Raw genomic sequence first — 23,745 nt, forward strand, 5'->3', positions numbered from 1 at the left:
AAAAAAAACAAGTTCAGTGTCCCCTTAATGACCCATTATGTGAACAAATTCAGAAATTTACTCATACATTTTGACGAACTACCAAAAATGTATGCATGTGCCTTGAACCCATTTTTAAAAGTGTGTGTGTGTTGTGTGTGGCAATGGTCTATCGCTTGTCCCCCCCCCCCCCCCCGCGGGAAAAAAAAAATCACCTGGTAGAACCAATACGCAGGAGCACTTTTGTCAAAATGTATACATTCAGTGATCATTACAATGAACATTTTAACACACTAGAATAACTTTACTGAGGTGTCCATGAGATGCATTACATGCACAATATATATCAAGACAAATTCCAAACACTGGAGCTGACATTATTAAGACCGAAAGAGTGTGAGGTCTATGCTGGCACGTGATATTTGTATACAACATTTTTATAGCCAAATAAACCGCACAATATGTAGGTAACAGAATGCCACGGAATCCTAGATTTTGACTCAGTAGCAAAATAATGTCTTGCGTGGTGCTTGCATTATTGGGCAAGATGTTTAACTCACTAGGCCCATCTTGACCTGAGTATATAATTATTCTGGTATATACCAGCTGAGCTGCGTTGATGATAATGAGCCCTATGAGGAAGAATAGTGATTACACAAAAGAGGTTATACTCGGTGAGTCGCAGACCGTAGAGTCGCAATTATCGACAGACATGTTTCAGCTGAATTGGGTTTCTATAATATGATTCATGGGAGCCGCTATAGATGTATGTATGTATGTATATTCCTATGTGTACGCCCATATGCTAACAACAAAGAATGTCCTGAATGGACAATAAATGAATCTGAATCTGAATCTGAATCAGAATCTGAAATTTCAATCAGTACGCAAACATCCATAGCGCTATGGCCACTGAGGAAGAAACTGAATCTTTTGGGCAGGCACCAACAGAGCTTACTACTTTCAGTCTTTTCGAAAAGCCTGAATGATTGTAACCAATTGCTGGGTAGCGTGGAGGCATTTATTCAGAAGTGGAGGAGATGGTGTTGGGTTCACCAAACTCGACCACTCTGCCTTCATTTATGACCAGGATGCGGTCGCTATCGGCGATGGTGTCGATGCGATGAGCGATGGTCAAAACAGTGCTCTCCTTGAACTCCTCCCGGATGGCCCTCTGCATGTGTTTGTCCGTTTCCATGTCAACACTGGCCGTTGCCTCGTCGATGCACAAAACCTGTTGGTACATTTCACAAGACCAAACATTTCTGTCAATTCTGTCTGTGAGATATCAACCCACCCCTTTAAAGATGGCCACAGTATCAAACCAAAAGAAAAACACAATCAGTGCCATTTTCGCTTCATTTTCAGACCAATCACTGTATTTTGAAGTTGCCTATCCTTTATTGTTTGCTGATGTATCACTGTAAGATATTCTATGGGCCGAATTAAAAAAAAAATATTCAAATGGATTAACTAAAAAAAGTCCCCAAGTAACTTTCAAGAGAATTTAGTCTCACCTTTGCTTTGGTCAGCATGGCTCTGGCCAGACAGAGCAGCTGTCTCTCACCGCTAGAAAAGACCTTGCCTCCCTCACCAACCTCGGCCGTCAAGTCCCCCATGCGCTTGACCACGTCCGCAAGGTGACACTTCTCCAGCACTGACCACAGCTGTTGGTCAGTAAAACGACCAAAAGGGTCAAGGTTCTCTTTCACTGTGCCACTGAAGAGGAATGGATCCTGGGGAATTGTAGCCATCCGGGACCTGTCGGGAAGGAAGGATTACATTGAAATTTAATTACACATAATTCATATTATTGTTTTGCACTAAGAAAAACACAAACCCCAAACCAGGACATTTATGTACACTCATGATTTTAAACTGTTGAGAGTAAATTCATCAATCTTCATAGCAAGTATATATGTGACCCTGAAAACCAACAAAAAGTCGCCAGACATGGATTTTCAGTTTAGGGCAGATTCTGGTGGAGCAGACTCTTGGCTTTAAAATGATGCATAACTCAATTCAAATGGACTTCCCTAACCGACCTAAATATTGGAAAGAAAGCACACACTCTGGAAAAGTGTGAACTGAGAAAAGAGGCTCTGAAGTATGCGGTATATTCAAGCGCAAAATCTTTACCATGCCGTGCTAGCTGTGCCGTAAGAGAGACAATTACAGGATGTAAACCACCGGAGCAACAACAATAAAGGGATTATCAGATTAAGCTGAAATTGAGCATGTTCTATTAACATATTCTGCCCGAAATTAATGCTCACTTTCAAGGCAGTAGCGTCATTCTTTCAAAAGTTATAAGAGTGTGCAAAGGATTTCAAGACATGAAAAGCGGCCTCTAAGACATACCTGATCATTCTACTCTTCCCCCAAAAAGGGTTGTAGAAAAACTGCTAAAAACACACTTTTCCATTCATGTTAAGATACCAAACTGAAGAATGATATAGAAGAGGATAGCTCTATCAAAAATATGAAAAACTCAAGATTTACTTGGTTGAACCATTTCTTTTTTGGAGGCCTCACTTAAAATCAAGGGGTGCGACTTTCTGTTTGTTTTGTGGTGCACGGTCATATATACTTCCTTCAATCTTCACAATATCGAGTATGACATATTGCTTTCATTTATGATAGATTTCCATGCCAATTAGCATTCCTTTAAGTTGTTATGCTCGTGTACAGATAATTTCGACAATAAGGAGGTCACGGATATTTTCGAGAGATGTTGTTTTCGCGAATTGACACCGAGGCTTTCGTAAGTGCACCATTACTCTAGTGCATTTTCACGTGCTGTTAAATTTGCGTTCCACCAGTAATTAACGAAACTCAAAATCAAACCCTCGCGAAAATAACGGTGTATACTGTGTCCCAGATTGGTGATGTATGAGAGAGTAAGGTGAAGTTTTGTTCAACAGAGCAGCCAGTTGTTATGACAAGAAGTAAACAATAATGAATGACATTTTTTTTTTTTTTTCACTAGTACAAACCCTCCGTTCTTTCCGAGAAACTGTTATCTTACCTGATTTCCTCCAGGGACAAGTCTGCCAGATCTACCTCATCAACTGTGATCCGTCCCCCCTGGACCTCCACCATCCCAAAGAGGGCCAGGAAGAGCGTAGACTTCCCCGACCCTGTCTTGCCCACGATGCCCACTTTCTCCCCCGGGCGGGTCTCAAAGGTCATCCCGTTAAGGGCCTTCTGGTGGTCGTCGCGGTAGGAGAAGTGGACGTCATCAAACTTCACGATTCCCTGGCTCGGCCATCCTGCTGGTGGCTGTCATTAGAGTTTTGCACCAACAGACCAGTTAACTATTAGCATATTCAGATTTATGAATGTTTGTGACATAGTAACAAACTTTTCTATTAACGCGTACCTCAAAAACACTGTCTAGACCCGTAATTAAGTTTGCATAGTTAGTTGTTGCTATTTTTGGCAAACCTCGGGCAAGCTTTCAGGTTGTCAAGAGGAACCACTGTCAGAAAAGCATACAGAGATTTGAATATCTTCGTAAACCGGTCTATTAAAATAGATTTAGAATTGAAACTATCATGATTCCCACACTTATGTGAGTGTGGACCATTAAATGTGTTGCAGCTTGCATTGGGTAGTTTTAGTAATCAACCTAAAGATGTGAGAATAATTCTTTTAACCCCCACCTCCCCTTAAAAATAGATCAAAATAAACAAACAAAGAAATAATGAAATAAAAGACGACAAAAGCTGGCTTGTATTAGCATTGTTTGATGTCACCCAATACGGAATAACCACTTACGTCACGGCACACGAACAATCTAACACCCAAAGTTATGATTCATTAGAATTGCTAATATTCCAATAACAGGAGATTTCTACGGTTTGATCAATTTATCTTTTTCGTTATCCCCTCCGTACGATAAGAAGCAATGCCACAAGACATGGCCAAACGTATTTCATCTACATTTCTATGACCTTTACTACAGGGGCACTGATTCATAGTTCACAAATCGTTTATTATGATAGCTCCGGTCTTCTTCATCAATGCCTTGAAGCATTCCTGGGGAAAACCTAATCATCCCCATGGAGACAATTCAATGATATAGACATCTCAGCTCAGTGAGCGGAAGGATTTCCAGCTCACACACTTCGAAAATTGTCCGTCATTATTATAGGATTCTTTTCATGTGCCCTACGTCACAATAATTTACCTGCCTCTGTGTGGAGAACTTAACTCAACTGAACGGAAGGTTTGGGTGTAGGCTTTATGATTGGAGAGGAGAGAAAGGTGGGATCTCACCTTGATGCGGCCACCCTGACGTTCATGGGAGATGTCTTCAATGTATTGTTTGGTGCGCTCCACACTGATCATCTCTTTCTCCAGCACGACGAACCGCGTGATAGAGTTCAAGAGAAGGAAGGTGACGGACATAGTGTAGGAAATGATCATCCCAGCTTCGCCTGTCGCATCCATCCATGGGGGCGGGGGGGGGGGGGTGGGGGTAATCAGTGGAGATAAAGTTTTGTTTCATTGTTGCGATTCTTACCCTTGGAATGAAGCAAAGTCAGGCAAATACGAAATTATTGGCATTATCGGCACTTTTTTGTTTTAGATTTTGTATTGCTGTTAATAAACTTGTAATCATCACTCCACCTTTAAAACGAGTATAATACAGCCATTGTTATGTATGAATACAGTGCCATTTACATATCATATCGGGGCACACTATACACACAGATCGAACTAGTCGATGGAATAAATGGCCCGTTATCAATCTGCAAGATTTGAGAGATATTCAGCCATTGACGATTTCGAAACAGACCACTCTCGCAAGAAGGACTTTCGTTCCCTGATTTAAGAAGAAAGTTTTTGTGACATCAAGTGCCTCTCACGTACGCTACGCAAATATGCTGAATTTTCTTTATAACTATTATTTCCCTTACATCGTTTTCCATTTTTACTAAGATTTACTTTTCGTGATTTTTCTGAACGCAACATCGATAGACTCAGGGAGACATTGTTGACTGCTAATTGGGAAGAAGTTTTTTGCTATTGAAGATGATGTAGAAACCGCCTGTTATATTTTTCTTTTATTTATCTTTTTTTTTTGCTTTATGATGAAATTATTCCTTTACAACAATCGACTCGTTCTACTTATAAAAAAATACAAAACAAACAAAACACCAAGAATTTCTTGGATCACCCTTTTGATCACCCAATCCCTCCTTAAGTCTATCAATCACAATAATCATTTATTTTGTAAATACGAGAATCCAAATGAAAATACGAAAGGTAAATATGCTCGTTATCGTGATTATTCTTACAACTACTTTGAGACTTGCTAAGAGGAGTTATTTCACGAGGCACTTTGACTTTTTACAAAAATGATATAAAAAGTACGTGGAAGGTGATGAATGAAGTTCTCAGAATTAAAGATAAATCAGAGCAAGTAAAGGAAATATCTCAGCATGGTATCTTGATCCAAAGTCCGGTGCATGTTGCTAATGCGTTTTGTTGTTGTTGTTTTTTTTTTATTCAGGCCCCAGTCTTCCTAGTAGAATCCTAGTGACAGATGAAAAATTTCATTCTTTTTTAACTGATCCAAGTCAACAATCTGTACTTTTTACTTCCATCTAAGAATACGAGGTGAGGGACGTAGTTCACAAGTTAAAAGCAAACAATAAAAAAAAAAAAAAAAATTCTAGACATGATGGCATTACGATTTTTTTATTTGAATATTTTCATATATTAAATTAGTCTCTTGTTACTGGCGTAGTGCCAAATCAAATACGATATGCTGAAGTTGCTCCTGTTTACAAAAACAGAAGTAATAAAGAAGACGAAAGTAATTTCTGTTCAATTTCTCTTATGACCGCGATTTCAATAATATTCAAGAACATTTGATATTATATTCTCGTGTAATGAAGTTCTTAAATGAATGCGACGTTTATTGTTATTTTCAATTTGGATTTGAAAAAAAAAAAAAATCTACTACCCACCCTGTACTTGATTTTATCGATAAAGTACCCAACGCTAGTGACGACTCATCACATACAGTTGGTATATTCCTGGACCTGTCCAAGGAATTTAAAACTATCGATTACGATATTATGTTATATAAATTCTCGCACTATGGGAAACGTTGAAAGGCCTTGGACTGGTTCAGGAGCTACCTGAACAACAGGAAACAGTTTGTCAACATCAACGGCTTTAGTTTCTTCTTAAAAGCACTATCTTGCGGAGTCCCTCAATGATCCATCTAAGGCACACTTTTGTTTATTCTTCATATAAATGATAAAAAAAAAAAAAATCATCTTATGTTTTTTTTTTCTTTTTCTTCTTTTTGACGATGATTCTAATATCTTCTTTTCACATCGAAACCCAACAACTATTTGAGATGTAGTGAACAGACAATTAAAGTCGGTTCAAATGAGGATTCAAGCAAACAAGTTGCTCTCAATGTAAAAAAAAAAAAAAAAAAAAAAAAAAAAACGTATATGAAGAGCTTGCAACCAAAAGGCGCTAAATCCATTCCGTCTACTTTCGAGTAAAATGATGTTTTTTTAATTACACATATTACAGCTTTTTTATTCATTAGCTCTATGCTCCTAGTGGAAGTGCCATCACAGTAGGAAATAAAAATGCACATTAAAAAAATCCTGCACACACCAATTATTTTTTATGAATTTTTATATTTCAGATTTTTTCAGATTTAGCGCCTTTTGGAAGAAATCATGGATTCAGCGCCTTTTGGAAGAAATACTTTCGAGTTGTTCAATAACATTGGTATTAGGGAATGTCATTAATGTACAATCCAGGTAAATACTAGAGAACTGCATACATTTACATCACAGTAGCCACACATACCCACACACACGCACACCCACACCCACACACACACCCACCCAAACGCACACCCACACCCACACACACACCCACCCAAACACACACCCACATACACATACACACACAAATGCACCAAAACACACACACATCAAAATGTAAAATCCTTCCCAGCATGCTGCTTTTAATTTTACTCATAATAGCAGCATACTGTACACCTATTCATTATATACATTTCACAATGCAAAATACAACTGCAGCAGCAACAACAACGAATTAAATACTTTGATCTCCTACAACACTTTGCACTGAATATCATGAAGTCTATACAGAAGGTACAGTGACTCAAGGAAAGTGAGGACTTGCAGAGATTGTGAAATCATGTTGACTGATAGTATTTACTTCAGGTGAAAATAAAATACAGGTTGTCATGCACAAATCTGACTGCAACAGACATGAAAACAAATCACTATGATAAGCCCTCACATTGTATGCTTTACCTATTAATACTAAGAAAGCATCGCAAGGCTTTGCTGGAGGCTTTTTGATTTGGACTAACCAAACATCTGTTTAAAATTTGCTAAAACTGTAGTACTTATTAAGAAGGCAACAGATGCACATGAAAGCACATCTGTGGACAAAACTCTTTGTTTATACGTAAGTCAACAGCAATAAGGCCTACATCTAGGCATCTGTACTGTGAATCACATTGTCTTTTTTGTCTTCTTACCATGTTCATTTCTAAAAAGTAAAAATTGAGTCATTTACAGCCAAAACAGGAGGTTTACCGCATGAAATGCATACCATCAAGTCCTTGGCAGAATATCTCAACTAGTTAAAGTGCCTGCCCTAGGAATCATAATGTCTTGCCATAAGCTCGAGTCAGAGTTCCGTTCATCATTGGTGGCCACTGTTGCTTCATCCTCATTGCCAGAGATGTCCACTGTATTCAAAATCAAGGAAGTCATTCAAAGCACTGGCCACTTGGTTAGTCCCTCGCCGAATTCCTGTCCACCGCCTCAATGCACGCAATATCACCTTGTTGTTTTCCAGGGATGTTTTCTCCTCCTCTCAGCTTAAGTTTAATGATGTCAAAAACACACAGCCACTCGAAGTACGTTGCACCTCCCGGCGTACTCAAGAAAGCTTGATTCAGCATTCAATGAGATTAAGACCACTGTGATGATTCCGTTGTCTGGTTCAGTACGCATGAGCTCAGAAATGAACGATAAGCTCTGTGATTTCTCGCAATCCTCTGATTCACGAAATCTTGGCCTTTCATGTACTGCTATGAATGCATCCTGTCACCCTCCTGGTATAAGGCATGGTAAATGTCATTCGATGTGCGCTTCTTCTTCTTCTTGCATATGAGGCAGCGGCAGCTAAATAACGTCCCTCAGTTGTTGTAGTCAAGTTACAGTCTCAGGAGTAGGGTGTGTCAGGTCCATGTTGTCAGGAGGGCGGAGATCAGGGCACTCACTCAAGATGTGTTGAGCAGTCTGTTCTGGTGCACCACACTGGCAGGCTGCTGACGGGCGTAGCCCCCACCCATGCATGGCTGCGTTGAAACGCCCAACTCGGGTTCGAATCCGATTTAATGACCCCCACTCCCTCCTTGGGAGGTTTGCTCCTGGGGAGACAGATGTATTGGGCGTGACAACGAGTTGGACAGGTCGTTGGGTGTCTTGCCAGCTCAGTGACACTTGCTGCTTGCAGATATGCTGTAGGTTGTATGACTTCCAAGGATGATTTGCCATTAACCTGAATTGGGAGAAGAATAAGAGAATTCAATCAAAAGTAATTAATACCGTTGGCTTAGAATATCTGTCCACGAGTAGCAAACACAACCTCAAACTTCCAATATTGATACATTTCTCAATAGCTTCTAGACAGCCATAGTGATTTGGAGCAACACTTACTCTACTAAAAGACCAAAAAGAAAGGGACTAGTTTGATTTACAGATTTTTTTTTAACATAATTTTTTAATGTTTAATATAACCATAAAAAAACCACTAATGCAATCATATCAGGATTATAAGGTCCATCAGTGAATATGAGACAGGCTCTAATTCTATCATTACCAGGGCAATGCACCCGTGCTGCATAGACCAACTCGAACAGTTAGAAAAGTAGGTAACCAGGTCATTACCATTGCAACACAGCATAAGCAGTACTGTATAGACTGACTTGAATAGTTACACGCTGTAGATCTACAGAAAACTTAACTGAGAAAATGAGTCAAGGTAACTTTATTTATTGATTACAGTTCCTTCAACAGATAATTAGTGACATACTTGTGAAATGGACCCCACCACTGTCTCTCTATCATCAGTACTAAATAATACGGCAGCTTACCTGTTACATCCCCACCATGTGGTGTTCAATATGGTGCTTTCTTGCACAATACAGGGCTAATACTGAGGAATGTGGCCCCATCAAACGACACTTTAATATGCATGATTGATACAGCAACAGGACCAGTTTCCACTGCATACAATGTAGCAATACACTTCATTTGGCATACTCGTGAAGTAGGCTCCTTCACTGCGTGTCAGTACTAATACTACAGCGGCTCGCCTGTTTATACTCGTGAATTCAGCCCCACCGTGTGGCGTTCATCGGTACATAAGCACGGCGTTGGGGCTTTGTTCCATAGTATAATACTTGTGAATGCGGCCCCACCAAACGGTGTTTACGAGCAATTGATACAGAGGTGGGGCCGATTTCCACAGCATACTCCTCCCTTTCTCCCGTTTTTTTTTTTTTTTTTCTTTGGTCTTCATGTTTTATTCTTGGAAAGACTCCCTAATGTCCCTCGACTAATTCAACAGCCAATTCAACTATTAGTACAACCCTAACCTAACCTTCAACCCTATTAACCCTAACCTAACCTTGCTTAATTGCTAAATGCACGAGTGCAAGCACACTGCTGTGGGGCCGATTTCACAATTTTGCCCTTCATTCTATCCTTGGAAAGACTTCCTCATGACCCTTGATTATTCTTACCATAGGTATACAACCCTACGCTAAACTACTAGTAACGGCATACTTGTTAAATAGGCCCCACCACTGCATGTCAGTATTGGTTCACAGTGGCTCGCCTGTTTATACACACGTAGCCCTGTTGCTGTAAGTCCACCCTATGTTAGTAACGTTAGTAGTAATTTACCTTGCTTGGCATTGCATCGCCGAAAAGTACCGAGTGTTTATACACACACAGCCCTGTTGCTGTAAGTCCACCCTATACGTTTATGAATAGTAGTAGGCCTACTGGTAATTTACCTTGCTTGGTATTGCATCGCCGAAAAGTACCGGTAAATTTACCCTGTTTATACACACGCAGCCCTGTTGCTGTAAGTCCACTCTATGTGATCTGGTAGTAGCTACTAGTATCGTGAATATAGGCCTAGTAGTAGTCAATTTACCTTGCTTGGTATTGCATCGTCGAGCAGAACCCGTAGATCAAAAAGTTTAATTTACTAAAAACTTATTATATAGTACTAACATTTAATAGAGCTCTAACGTATAGAGCTCTACACTACAGCCTTGTACAGCCACTACAGGTAAACATTTAACTAGCTGGTAGCCAACACGTAAAATACATAATTTACATTGATGCACGACGACGAGCCCTGTTTGTGGTGCCGGTGCATGGTTGGGCCCATTTCACGATTTTCCCCAGCAGATTATTGATCCCAGTGAATGATTAATTATAAAATTTGTAATAAAACCCAAATTTGACATTCTACGTTGCTCACAAATCAACTCAACGGCCCGAATTCACGAAGGTGGTACAAATGAAACCATGGTTTAAACCATGGACAAAAACCATGGAATGCCAAGTGTCGCACGGGATATTTCGCTACGAATTCAGTAATTTCGTCGATGAAATGATTATTTTGTAAAGAAATGACAACATTTTGTAACTAACTGTTAAATGAACATTTCGTCCACGAAATGAATAAACAGTCATTTTGTCGACGAAATGACCAATTTCGTAACGAAATATTCTGTGTGACACTTCGCGCTCCATGGTTTTTGTCCTTGGTTTAGACCATGGTTTCATTTGTACCACCTTCGTGAATTCGGGCCATTATGTTCAAAGTAGGGTACCGTATGATGCCCATCTCGGTCCCAACACCAAGACGCACATATGGCTTAATATGGGCGTCGTACAGATAAGTAAACTCACCTTTCACAGCTGTATTTCCACTGCTTAGCCTTGCATTTCTTCAACACTGCCTCATTTTTCCACTTTTCGTACCACTTTTTAGATCACCGGCAGTTTTGGGTCTTTCATCCATTATGAAACTGTCATGTACCTTCGACTGATAGCCATGGTTCTGTACAGCACTACAGACAACAGTGGTAGTGATCCATGACCGTGAAGAATTGCCATTGAACTATGTAGTGCAGTATCGCTGCATGTAATAGTACGTGTTGCATGTTCTCATTGGTCAGAGCACCCCTAGCTGGCGTGCTCTGACCAATCAGAGACCGGAACAGAGAAATTTGATATAGCGCCTTTTGGTTGAAAGCAAAAATGGATTTAGCGCCTTTTGGTTGAAAGCGTGAATTTCATGCTTGATTCTTTCATATTTCCTCAAACAATTTTGATTAAATTTTTAGTGCCTTATGTGCACATGACAAAGATCTGTTCGAATCATGCGAAAGATGGAGTTCGATAAAAATTGGATTCAGCGCCTTTTGGAAGCAAGCTCTTCATATATGTTATTGAGTACCATAATTATGTTACCCACATGCCTGGCAATATAAAAATTAATAATGATTGTTTGATTCAAGTTTAATCTTCTAATTGTTTAGGTTTTTATATTGACCATAAAATTAAAAGAAAGTATCACATAGATTATTTATCTAAGATGGTCTCAAGAAATATTTAGATTTTGAATACCTAAATCATTTTTGCCCAAGTATGTATTGAAAAAAAAAAAAAATATATATATATATATGTGACCGTGCGCCACAAAACAAACAAAAAGTCTCACCCCTTGATATTAAATGAGGACTCAAAAATGCTTCAACAAAGTCGATCTTGAGTTTGTCATATTTTCTGAAAGAGCTATCCTTCTTCTACATTATTCTTCATTTTTGTATCTCAACATGAATGGGAAAGTGTGTTTTTAGCAGTTTTTCTTCAACTCTTTTTGGGGGAAAAGTAGAATGATCAGGTATGACTTTAAATAGAGGCCGCTTTTCATTTCTTGAAATCCCTTGCACACTCTTTACTTTCAAGTCTAGTAATCTTTGAATGGATGACGCTACTGCTTTGAAAGTTAGCGATGAGCATGGGCAGAATGTGCTTATAGAACATGTTTAATTTCAGCTTAATCTAGTAATCCTTTCATTGTTGTTGCTCCGGTGGTTTACATCCTGTATTTTGTCCCTTTCATGACACTACTAGGACGGCTTGGTAAAGATTAAGCGCTTGACTAGACCATTTACTTCATATCCTCTTTTTCTCAGTTCACACTTTTCCAGAGTGTGTGCTTTCTTTCCCGTATTTAGGTAGGTTAGAGGAGTCCATTTGAATTGAATCATACATCAAAGCCTGCTCTTTTAGAATCTGCCCTTAACTGAAAATCTATTTCAGGCGACTTTTTGTTGGTTTTGTGGTGCAGGGTCAGATACAATATACACCGCTTATTTTACCCTATCTCAATTACGGTACCTGTATCTGGGGAAATTGTGCAAAATCACATGCACATTTACAACATTTTCAAAATACGACGGCGGGCTATTCGTTCAGTCAATCTAGCCTATTTTTATTGTCACACGAATCATTTTGAAAACATACTCCTTAAAGTTGCTGATTATTTTGTTTTCATACAACTTTTTGTGTTTCAGTTATCAGCCAACCGCTAATCTGACATATTCACCCATATTTCTGAAAAACTGTGCAGTTCATGCTTATCCCACAAGACAAAGAGATTCATTTCACCTTCCACATACCCGCACACTCCTTGATATATATATATATATATATATATATATATATATATATATTTTTTTTTTTTTTTTTTTTTTTTTTTTTTTTTTTTTTTTTTTTTTTTTTACACCGGACCCCAAATTCTGGAATGATCTTCCCGCACGCTTAACTCTTTATGTGCCATGGTGAAACCCCCCTGTGTGCCACGTTATTCCGAGACACGAAGGTAGTCATGCTTTGAGAAAGAATTTTGTTTTTCTAATTTGTATAACCTCTACAAATTTCTGTTAAGATGGGCATAATAGTAGGCAAAGTCAAAGAGGAATGCCAAACTTTCTTTCGATATAAATTTTATGACGAATCTGTTTTCAATTTCTCTTTCGAATGACCAGTTGTACATTACTGTAAAGGCATGACTTTTGCACATAAAACCGTGACAGAAACTTAGAATGTACGAGCAAATCTAGTTGGGAACACCACTTGATAGTCAATTACCACACAGTATGCAAGCCGTATATGAGAGGAACAAAAGCACGAAGAACGCTTTCATCGTGCCGCGGGATTAGCAGTGATTAGCGATTTATCGATCGATTTTGGCGGCTTTGTTTGTTGAGCAGAATATGCGAAGTTGGCACGCCGTCGACTGAGCCGGACGTGCGAACGTGGCACATAAAGAGTTAATCAAATGTGACCCGCTACAACAAAAGGATCCTAAAGTCGCTGACGGCTGAGCCGAGACGAGTTTGAAGTCGTATCATCAAAATTGGTCAAAACAATCAGCTTTCTGTTTTAGGCACAAATTTGTAGTCTAATGTTTTGTCTATCATCTGCCGAAATTTCGAAGCTAAATGTGACCCTGCACCTCAAAACAAACAAAAAGTCGCGCCAGACATGAATTTTTAGTTAAGACCATAAAGAGCAGACTTTAAGCTTTAAATGATGTATAACTCAAATCAAATGGACTCTCTTAACCTATTTAAATATTGGAAAGAAAGCACACACTCGGGAAAAGTGTGAACTGAGAAAAGAGGCTCTGAAGTACAGTGTCTATTCAAGCGCTTAATCTTTACAAACCGTGCTGGCTGTGCGATGAATGGGACAAAAAACAGGAAGTAAACCACCAGAGTAACAACAATGAAGATATTATCAGATTAAAGTGAAATTAAGCATGCCTCATTAACTCATTCTGTCCATAATTAATGCCAACTTTCAAAGCAGTAGCACTACCCTCTCAATCGTTATTAGAGTTGAAAGTGAAGAGTGTGGACAAGGTTTTTCAGAAATGAAAAAGGGATTCTAAAGACACACCTAATCACACTATTCTACCAAAAATGTTCGAGATAAACTGCTGAAAAACACACTTTCCTGCCCGTTTTATGATACCAAACTTTAGCATAATGTAAAAGAAGACCCGCTCTTTCAGAAAGTATGAAAAAGTCAAGTTCGGCTAGGTTGACCCATTTCACTTATTTTCAGTCATCACGCAAAATCAGTGTGTGCGACTTTATGTTCGTTTTGAGGTGCACTGTCACAAATGATCAAAAGAAAAGCTAGAAATCAGCGTTTTTCTGGGCCATGATTTTCCGACTTCCATCGTAACTGAAACGTGTTCGAAGACTTGGATTTAGCGCCGCAGCTAGACTCCGCCCCTCGCAACGAGGGAGTGATCTTATTGGTCAGTGTGTGGCATACTGATTACTGATTGGTCGTGCGTAGACCGCTGACGCTAAGCTTGAATGAACATCGCGGAGGTTGTTAGGAGTGTACCTTCTATTGTAAAACGGTGAAAACTGCCTCGCCTCCCTTTGATCATCATAGCGTTGGAAGGGAAACTTTGAAGGCGTTTTTCTCGATACACTGATTTCCTACCATTCGACATGCGATAATAAAATCATCGATATCTCCGCAACCGAGTATTTTCATGAGTTGTGTTATATATGAAATTAAAGTAGAAGAGATAGGAAATAATTTCATGCCATTTTCAGAAAATTGTCCTCCCCGACTTTCGGATCCTTTTGTTGTAGCGGGTCACAAATGTTATAACATGTTTACATTTAAACAAAAATTAACACCAATGCTACTTAATACATATAACTTGCCTGATTGGAATGTTTCAGTATGTTCTCCACAGTACCCTTATTCAATGTATGGCGGATCTACCTGCAGTGTATGATCGATTTACCTCTGGTTTATGCGCCCATTACATAATCACTACATCAGTATGTACATGTTGAACTCGTTATGTACTTGATTCTTTATACTTGTGTATCTATATGCTATTTTTCACCCAGCTCTTATTCTTTGGGTTAATTTTTTTCCTTTTCTTTTTCTTCTCTTTAATTTCTTCTTCACTTTGTACTTTGATATTTTAGCTTTCATATAGTTTCGTCATTATTACTTTGTGTCCTATCTTCATCGATTGCACAACAAATTTACTTTGATATGTTTTTTTTTTTTTTCCTGGAACATGCATTTACAAGCTTTGCTTTTGGGGTTCCATCATATTTCACCATTATAGAGAACTGTCTTATGTATACATTTGTATGCTGCATGAAACAGTTTCTATTCATGACGTGATTTAGATATCACATTTTGTATCTGTTTTGTTTGTATTCTTTTCGTGATGTATCTTGATGTCAAGTGATATCCAGCCTTTTCATCCAGCGATGGCAGCATCACAACTTTAACAATTCATGCATTTTAAATGGATTGTGCCCTTCTCTTATTTTCATTTTATGATCTAATACGGTAGTATTCCTGGATTCACTGAATCGACATACATGTTTGAATTTCCCTCTTTTTCAACTACACGTTTTCTCTGTGTATTAAAGTCCATGCGGTCATTACGGGCAGTTAGTTCTTTATGAGATAAGGTAATAATAGTAATAATGGCAAAGCGATTTAATAATCTTCAAGCCGGACACACACCTGGGTCCATCTGTGCGTACTGATGTTTTCTCACCACCATCATGGCCACCAGGGCTACCACAATGCTGCCTATCAGCTCCATCTGGAACCTAAGCCATCGCATCACACTCTCAATGTTGTACCAGGCCCGAAGTACATCCTCTTGTTTTTTCTGGTGTTCCTTTTGAAACCTGCCCACAATCAAATCAAATGGAATGATAGTAAGTAACAACATGTGAGAGGAACAAGGAGAAGTAGGGGGATGATGAAACAGAGGAGGAGGAAGAGGGGAAGAGGAATAAGACAAAGAATAAGAAAAAACGAAGGTGAAGAAGGACAAGAAAAATATGAAGAAGAAGATGAAGTTGTAGTAGTGGTAGCAGTATTTAATAGTAGCAGCTCTTGTAGCTGTAGTAGTAGCATCAACAGAAGCAGTAGTAATAAAAATGTGTTACTGGTAAATTTCATTTGAAACGTCGGAAACGCAGTATTGGGCATTGACGAAATGTATCAGGCAGGAAACATGAGATATTATCGATGATGCTGACATACTGACTCACCGTCGTGAGGCTCGCATCGCTTTGATGACGGGGAGTCCGGCCAGAGTCTCTAAGAAATGACTGGCGACGACAGAGTTGCAGACGCTGTACATGTGGCGCAGTTCTCGGCAGGGCTTGCGGTAGTATTTCTGTCAGATGGAAATATGTGACAGACAGTCGTGGTGCCGTGACGGTGTCAAGAAGTTCTGTCTATGTCATGACATTATGGTGTATTACAGCAGCATGTAAACCTTCACCCAATGCCTCAAAATCATCACTGAACTTTTATATCCTTCTTGATGCTAACGGAACTGTACATTACTCTGTCCTACTTTGGAAAAAAAGGAAGCAAGTGACATTTTTATGGATATTGATTTTCTTTTTTTTACACTGATTTGTCATAGTTGAGGCATGCTCAGTCTGTTTAACTAAAAAATCAAAAAATTACAATGTTGGCCCATTTCTGAGATATTCGAGTGGCAAAAAGAGGAAAGTGCACAAGATTGCATGAACAAAAAATTGGAAAAGGAAGTAACTTACAACCTCATGATATGATTGTAACCTGCTTCCCTTTGCCAAATCATTTATATTTACACACAATCTAAAATACTTTGGCAAAAGAAATCAAGTAACATCTTTACGATATGATCGTCACTTGCTTGTTTTTGTATTTTCATGTTTACTACAAATCTATAATATTTTGGCAAAGGAAGCAAGTAACATTCTGATCATATGATTGTCATTTGCTTCGTTTTTGACAATTTTTTTGGATTTGATAAAAATCTGAAATACTTTGGCAAAAGGAAGCAAGTTACAACCTCATATGATGTGATTGTCACATGTTTCCTTTTGCAAAAATTATTTATATTAATTTACACACAAACTAAAATACTTCGCAAAAGGAAGCAAGTGACACTCTTATATGATAATTGTCACTTGCTTCCTTTTGCCAACTTTTTATGTTTGCCACAAACCTATAATACTTTGGCAAAAGGTAGCAAGTAACAAACTCATGCTATGGTTGTCATATGCTTCCTTTTGCCAGATTTTTCATGTTTGCTACAATTCTATACTACTTTGGCAAAAGGAAGCAAGTTACATAATAATAAGTTTCTATGAGAAAATCAAAATTCTTCGAATTATCATAAATGCATCTCCACATGACATGCACGAATACCGACATTATATCTCTTCACAAATTTCCATGTTGAAGGGCCTACCCCAAAACATATTTTCTTCATTTGTAGCATTTGTACTCGATGTCACTTGCTTCTTTTCACCCAAGTAGGGCAGCACTGGTCGAGGTGAGGACTCAGCTTGTAATGTTTTGTGAGATATTAAGAAAACACTCTTGTTAAAGAGCATACAATTCTAAGGGGTATCAAAAGTTTATTTGATGAAAATCGATTTTGAAATGACTAAGATATCTAAACACAAGCACAAACGGAGAGGTCCTCAATAAAAGTCGTATGTGGCCTGTCAATTTTATTAGAATCGCTTTGTTGGATATCTCAGCCATTTAAAAGCCAATTGTCATCAAATAAACTTTGAATCCTTGAAATTACATGCTCTTTCACAGTTCATACGAGGTTTCTCACTGTCTCACCAAAAAAGTATATAAACCTGAATCCTCACCTCAATCAGAACTATACAGTCCCCTTAACGATATACACCGAATGGGTTCTTACTGAACTTTTCTCCTATTCTCAGTTCGTCCAGTCTTCCATCCAAAAATGCAGATCACAAAACCGACTTTATGTAAAATCACAGCTACCAAGTTATCCCATGTATGTACTTTTGAATTCCAACACCAGATTTTCTTCCCAAATTGAGAGCTATTAGTCCATGTTTGCTCTTCATGAACTCCAGTTTCCCTGGAACCTCCAAAAGATAACCCCCAACAACTTAAAACAAAAGACCTTACACACAAAATTCGTTTAAATAGATATAGCTATTCCCCACTATGAACACAATGGAGTACATCAAATTCAAATTTCAAATTCAAATTTATTCCGTTTTTCAACAGTAAAGAATAACATAACATATATCACTCTTTCTTCAGTGATAGAAATCGTATCAAGAAGACAAAGTGAGTTTAACAGAGTAGAACAGTACTTGTAACTTGTATACTTACAGTAAAGATAGATTACAATGCCTGAAGTAAATTGAAATAAAGTGGAATATCAACGTATACAAGACGAAAAACGTAGGGACCCACTGAAAATACAAAGCTTGTAGAGTGTGGGCCCCTCGGGAAAGAAAGAATCGGTGAAAATATTGGTAACGATCGGCATCAAAACTGCAACAAAAATGTCTGAAGCAACCACAGTAAAAGTAATTATAACATAAAAAAAAAAAACAGAGAGAGAAAAAAAAGCAGAAAAAAAAATGCTTAAAAAATGACAAAATAGAAATGGAAATGGAAACCCACAAAGAGGGAGGGAGAAGGAAGAATGTGAGGAAAAGACGAAAATGATGGAGGGAGAAGAGGGACTACAGAGAGGAAGGAGGGGTCCACAGCACATGCTGAGGTATTGCCAAATATTGCGCATTGCCATGGGCAAAAAAAAAAAAAATGACATAAGTTTTAGAAACAAAATGCAAAATATAATTCATAATATACAATCAAAACATCATTTTAAGAACCAACCAATGCTGTCTCTAATTTTCTCATGAATGCAGCCCGACTCGGTGCATGTTCTAGATCATGATAATAATACTAATAACAATAATGATATAATAATAATAATAATAATAATAATAATAATAATAATAATAATATAATAATAATTATAATAATTGATATGATTTATGTAGCGCCAAATCCACTCTGCAGAGTGCTCTAGGCGCGGAAGGAAGAGAAAGTGAAGGAGATAAAGGACATACAAATATCAAATACATGTAGCGAGTAGTCAAATTGAGGCTTTAAACAAGTGCGTTTTTAGACTGCTTTTAAAGGAGTCTGATGAAGAACATTTTTTTTTTTTTTACGGCTGAAGATAAATCATTCCATAAGGTGGGAGTAGCATGGCCAAAGGCATGTGTGCCCCATATGGTAGTGAATCTTGGATTTATCAGAGAACCGGATTTGGATGAGCGTAGAGATCTAGCAGGGATGTAATTATGGAGTAAGTCAATGTTACTGTATACTGAGGAGCAGCGCCCTGAATGCAATGAATTGGTTCTTAAAATGATGTTTTGATTGTACATCATACATTATATCTTGCATTTTGTTTCTGAAACTTATGTCAATTATTTTCTTTATACGTTGCGTCCCAGCGTAATGGTAATCTAAAGCTACTTTTCAACGCGACGCAGGCCCTGGGGAGATGAGAACGTCCAGCGCACTCGTCGTCTCAAACGTCCGCGCGTCAAAATCTAAAGCTCCCTAATGGCCCGAATTCTCTTTGGGTTAAACTTAGACCATGGTACAAATTTAGACCATGGTCTAAAATAAGCGTTAAATAGGCGTACCAATACATCCGCGCATCAATGCACGTTTTTTTTTTTTACTGGATGCCTGTTAGCGTACGCAATCTGTCAATCTGTCAATCACATCTACGCAGAAGAAATATGCATAAACCATGGTTTCAATTTAGACCGCCTTCGTCAAGGTCAAGTTCACCATGGATGAGCTTGTAAAAGCTGACAGGGGGCGCACCGGGCGCAACTGCTGGCAATTACTGGCAGCAACATCAGCAGAATGGCAAAACGATTAAATGCTAGCGAGCGAAGCGAGCGAGCTTGAAAATGTTGACATTTTACAATCCCAAAACTGCCGTTTGTACCTATACTTTTTTTTTTTTTTTTTGCTTTGGAAATGAAGGGGGGGGGGGGGGGTGAAGGGGACGCACCGGGCGCAACTGCTGGCAATTACTGGCAGCAACATCAGGAGAATGGCATAACGATTAAATGCGAGCGAGCTTGAAAATTTTGACATTTTCCAGTTCAAAAACTGCCGTTTGTAGCTATATATACTTTTTCGCATTGGAAATTAAGGGGGGGGGGGTGCACCGGGCGCAACTGCTGGTAATTACTAGCAACAACATCATGATAATGTTACATGCTTGAAAATGTTGACATTTTACAATCAAAAAACTGCCGTTTGTATAGCTATATTTTTTTCGCTTTGGAAGTTGATGAATAACAGAAATACTTTAAAATACCAGTATTTTCCAAAGATTGCCGTTCTATTTTGTGTCATTTTGATTCTTTCACCCAATTTATACCTCTAATATCATTTTTTTTTATCACATTATCAATCTGCAAACTTAAAATTCCAATATTATGGGAATATCAAATATGGATAACTATGCATGTATACCTAGTATCCCAAACAATACATCAGAGGTCTCATAATGTATTTCTTTATTTCGTCATGAATAGCGCCCCCATGTGGTGACCTTGAGAGATTTCAACAATAACAAATAATGAGCTTTGACTTGCACACCATTTGGGGCAAATAATTATGAACAATATTGGTCTACGGTAAGACATACTGGGGATGAAGAAATTATTCAGAAAATCATGTTTTTAGCTTATTTCCTATATGCATGACGTGTAGAGTATGAGTTGCTCTACCCATGTGCCAAATATGACGATGAAACATCAAACAATAACACAGTTATATAGGGGGCATAATGTGTGCCCCCCCCCCCCCCCCCCCCTTGAGCCTGGGAAGGGTCGAAATAGCTTGGGCTTTATAGGGTTAATGATGGTGGGTGGGGGAGGGATTGGAGTTGGAATATCTGTGCGAGGAAGCGGAGCGACCGAGTGGGGGAGGATGTGGGAGGGGGGGGGGGGGGCGAGGAAGATTTTGCATTTTCAGACCTGAAATTAAGCGATCTGGTGCACACTTTTGGTGAAATTTTTGATTTACATGTTTACATGTAGGCCTATATACTATTTGACGTTGTCAACGTCTGGGCCATACCTTATGTCGATATTACTTTCTTCGCGAGCGAGCGCTTGAGAAAATTTTGTATACATTATCCTTCAAAATAGAATACTCTTCAGCTCTGTTACCTGTCCGGAGACGGGCGTACGAATGTCATGCAATATGCCAAAATTGATACAATCACATTTCTGCTTCTTCCATTTTTTCCCTCAAATTTCAGGGGGGAGGGGATGATTGTACAGGCCACCCCCCTCCTCCATTTCAGGTGGGTTTCATCCCCCATCCCCCGGATTTATGCCCTTGCCTATAACAGAGAAAGCACGATCACCCCATCCATGTTTCCTTTAGATTTTTGGAGTAACAACCCATCTGACGGTGAACGTATACTTCGTGTCGGATTGTATTTGGGAATAGAGTAGGTATACAGGGTAAATTGCATAAACCGAATGATGTACTAATAACAAGATCTTTGAAATATTATTATTATTTTTTTTTTACTACATGAAGCCGATGTAAGGAACGGATTATTGGTGATATGAAATAAAACTTAGTATAGTAAAAGTTAACAACCGGGGACAGAATTTTGCAACAGTTGAAGTTTTATGACATCCTTTTTGGAAGATTACACAATAGCGAATTCGAAAAACCCAACCCAGAAGAAGGCAAAGCATGATAAAGCATATCAGCCATGGGCGTAAATTCCCGCTGAAATGGAGGGGGGGGGATGGTCTGTACATGATTTTATTACATAAAAGGAATGTTACCATCTTATTGAATTTATTTGGGCATTATTCAGGGCAGCACCACGTTTTTTAAACGGGGGGGGGGGGGCAAAATTGCCTTCCAGTCAAGAAGAAAGAAAATCAAAAGACAAGAGAAACTACAACAAAAAAGTCTTCATAATTTTAAGATGTGATTTTCCGCCGAAAGTCGGCTGACAAGCAAAAAGCAAACAAACAAAAACAAGAACAAAAAGTCTTCATATTTTTGCTGCCACTACCCTCCCACTTTATATTTCATGCAAAAGAGTGGGACATTCGCTCCCTGTAAAGTGTGTGTGTGGGGGGGGGGGGGGGGCACCAAGCTTCTACAATGGCCGATGACAGTCACAAGACACAGCAGGTTTTAAAGAAAATGAAGTTTTGTATCATTGTTATGCATAACAGTGATAAGCAATACAATGTTTGCGCAATACTTAACCGATTAGTTTCATAAACAGACCAAAAACAAAAAAAAAACAAAAACAAAGACAAAAAAAAAAACGGGCCTCCAACAGAACCCTGGGGTAACCAATAACAAATAACTAATAACCAATAACCATGACAATAACCAATCTTGACATAATTCTTCTCTGCAGCAAATCAATAATCTTCATTTTTCAGTGCGTGAAACACACGTGTACGTACGTATAGGACCTACACACAATGTAGATGTGTTATAGGCTTACATAAAAGTAGGCTTCATTACAGATGTATACAATAGTGATATACTAGTACATGAATGTCTTATATCGCACGAAATGCACAAAAAAATATCGAGAACGTGGCTACAGCTGCTAACGTCTTTCACGGTGAGGTATTTAAGCAGGGGGTATACTCAAGGCCCTATAGTTATCCAGGGGATTTTTTTTTTTTTTCGGGGGGGGGGGGGCATTCCGGCCAGTGATAGTTTTCCGGGGGTAGGTGTCCAGGGGGTAGTTTTCCGGGTGGTAGTTATCCTGGGGGTAGTTTCCGGGGGGGGGGGGGGGGGTAATTATCTGGGGGGTAATTTTCCGGGTGGTAGTTATCCTGGGGATAGTTTTCCGGGGGGTAATTATCTGGGTGGTATAGTTTTCCGGGTGGTAGTTATCCGGGGGGTAGTTAACCGGGGGGTAATTATCCGGTGGGTAGTTGTCCTAGGGGGAATTGCCCTAAGGGGTGATTGTCCTAAGAGGGTAGTTGTCCGGGGGGGGGGTGCCCTAGGGGGTAATTGCCCTGGGGGGGGGGGGGTAATTATCCTTGTGGTAGTTATCCGGAGGGTAGTTGCCCAATGGGTAAGTGCCCGGATACGTTATAAACACACTCTGTTCATAATCAATGATAACTTTCAAAGTAGTAGCGTCATCTTTTCAAAGGTTATTAGACTTCAATGTGGAGAGTGTGCAAAAGATAAAAAAAAAAAGAAATGAAAAGTGGCCTCTAAGACATACCTCATCATCCTACCCCCCCCAAAAAAAAAGGTTGTAGAAAAACTGCTAAGAACACACTTTCCCATTCATGTTAAGATCCCAATCTGAAGAATAATGTAGAATGATAACACTTTCATTATTTTGACGATCTTGTATCATAATTGTAATGTGTACATCAGAGTTTACAGAAAACATATTATGCAAATAATGTGAGAGAGCTTTATAATAACCTTGCATAAAAGATTTACATTTGCATTATATTTAAATCTTGCAATTTCAGGGTGTATAATGATCTAAAAAGTTTATGTGTTGATGCTATAATTATAATCTGATTTTGTACAAATTCGAATCGCTTTCTTTTAAAGTAGAGTCTTTGAGTTTGGCAAGAATACGTATTTCCCCAGATAAAATTGCGGTAAGAGAAAACAGATTAAATATAAACGTCATAAATAAGTTATAAAAAAAAAGTCACTTGGCAAATCA

General features: G+C 38.8%; 1 protein-coding gene across 1 annotated transcript in view; it reads right to left on the minus strand.

Moving 5' to 3' along the window:
• Nucleotides 1-299: 299 nt before the first annotated feature.
• The window catches only part of LOC140229754 (ATP-binding cassette sub-family C member 10-like), a 44,612-nt gene continuing 21,166 nt past the window's right edge, over nt 300-23,745 (minus strand). Inside the window, exons 10-15 of the mRNA XM_072309988.1 lie at nt 16,220-16,347; nt 15,681-15,850; nt 4,261-4,421; nt 3,008-3,261; nt 1,497-1,740; nt 300-1,213 (exon numbers count right to left, since the gene is read on the minus strand). Of these exons, the coding sequence (XP_072166089.1) occupies nt 1,001-1,213; nt 1,497-1,740; nt 3,008-3,261; nt 4,261-4,421; nt 15,681-15,850; nt 16,220-16,347 (1,170 nt within the window). The 3' untranslated portion in view covers nt 300-1,000. The remainder of the gene's footprint in view (nt 1,214-1,496; nt 1,741-3,007; nt 3,262-4,260; nt 4,422-15,680; nt 15,851-16,219; nt 16,348-23,745) is intronic.

This window comes from Diadema setosum, chromosome 6, assembly GCF_964275005.1.
Source record: "Diadema setosum chromosome 6, eeDiaSeto1, whole genome shotgun sequence".
Lineage (NCBI taxonomy): Eukaryota > Metazoa > Echinodermata > Echinoidea > Diadematoida > Diadematidae > Diadema > Diadema setosum.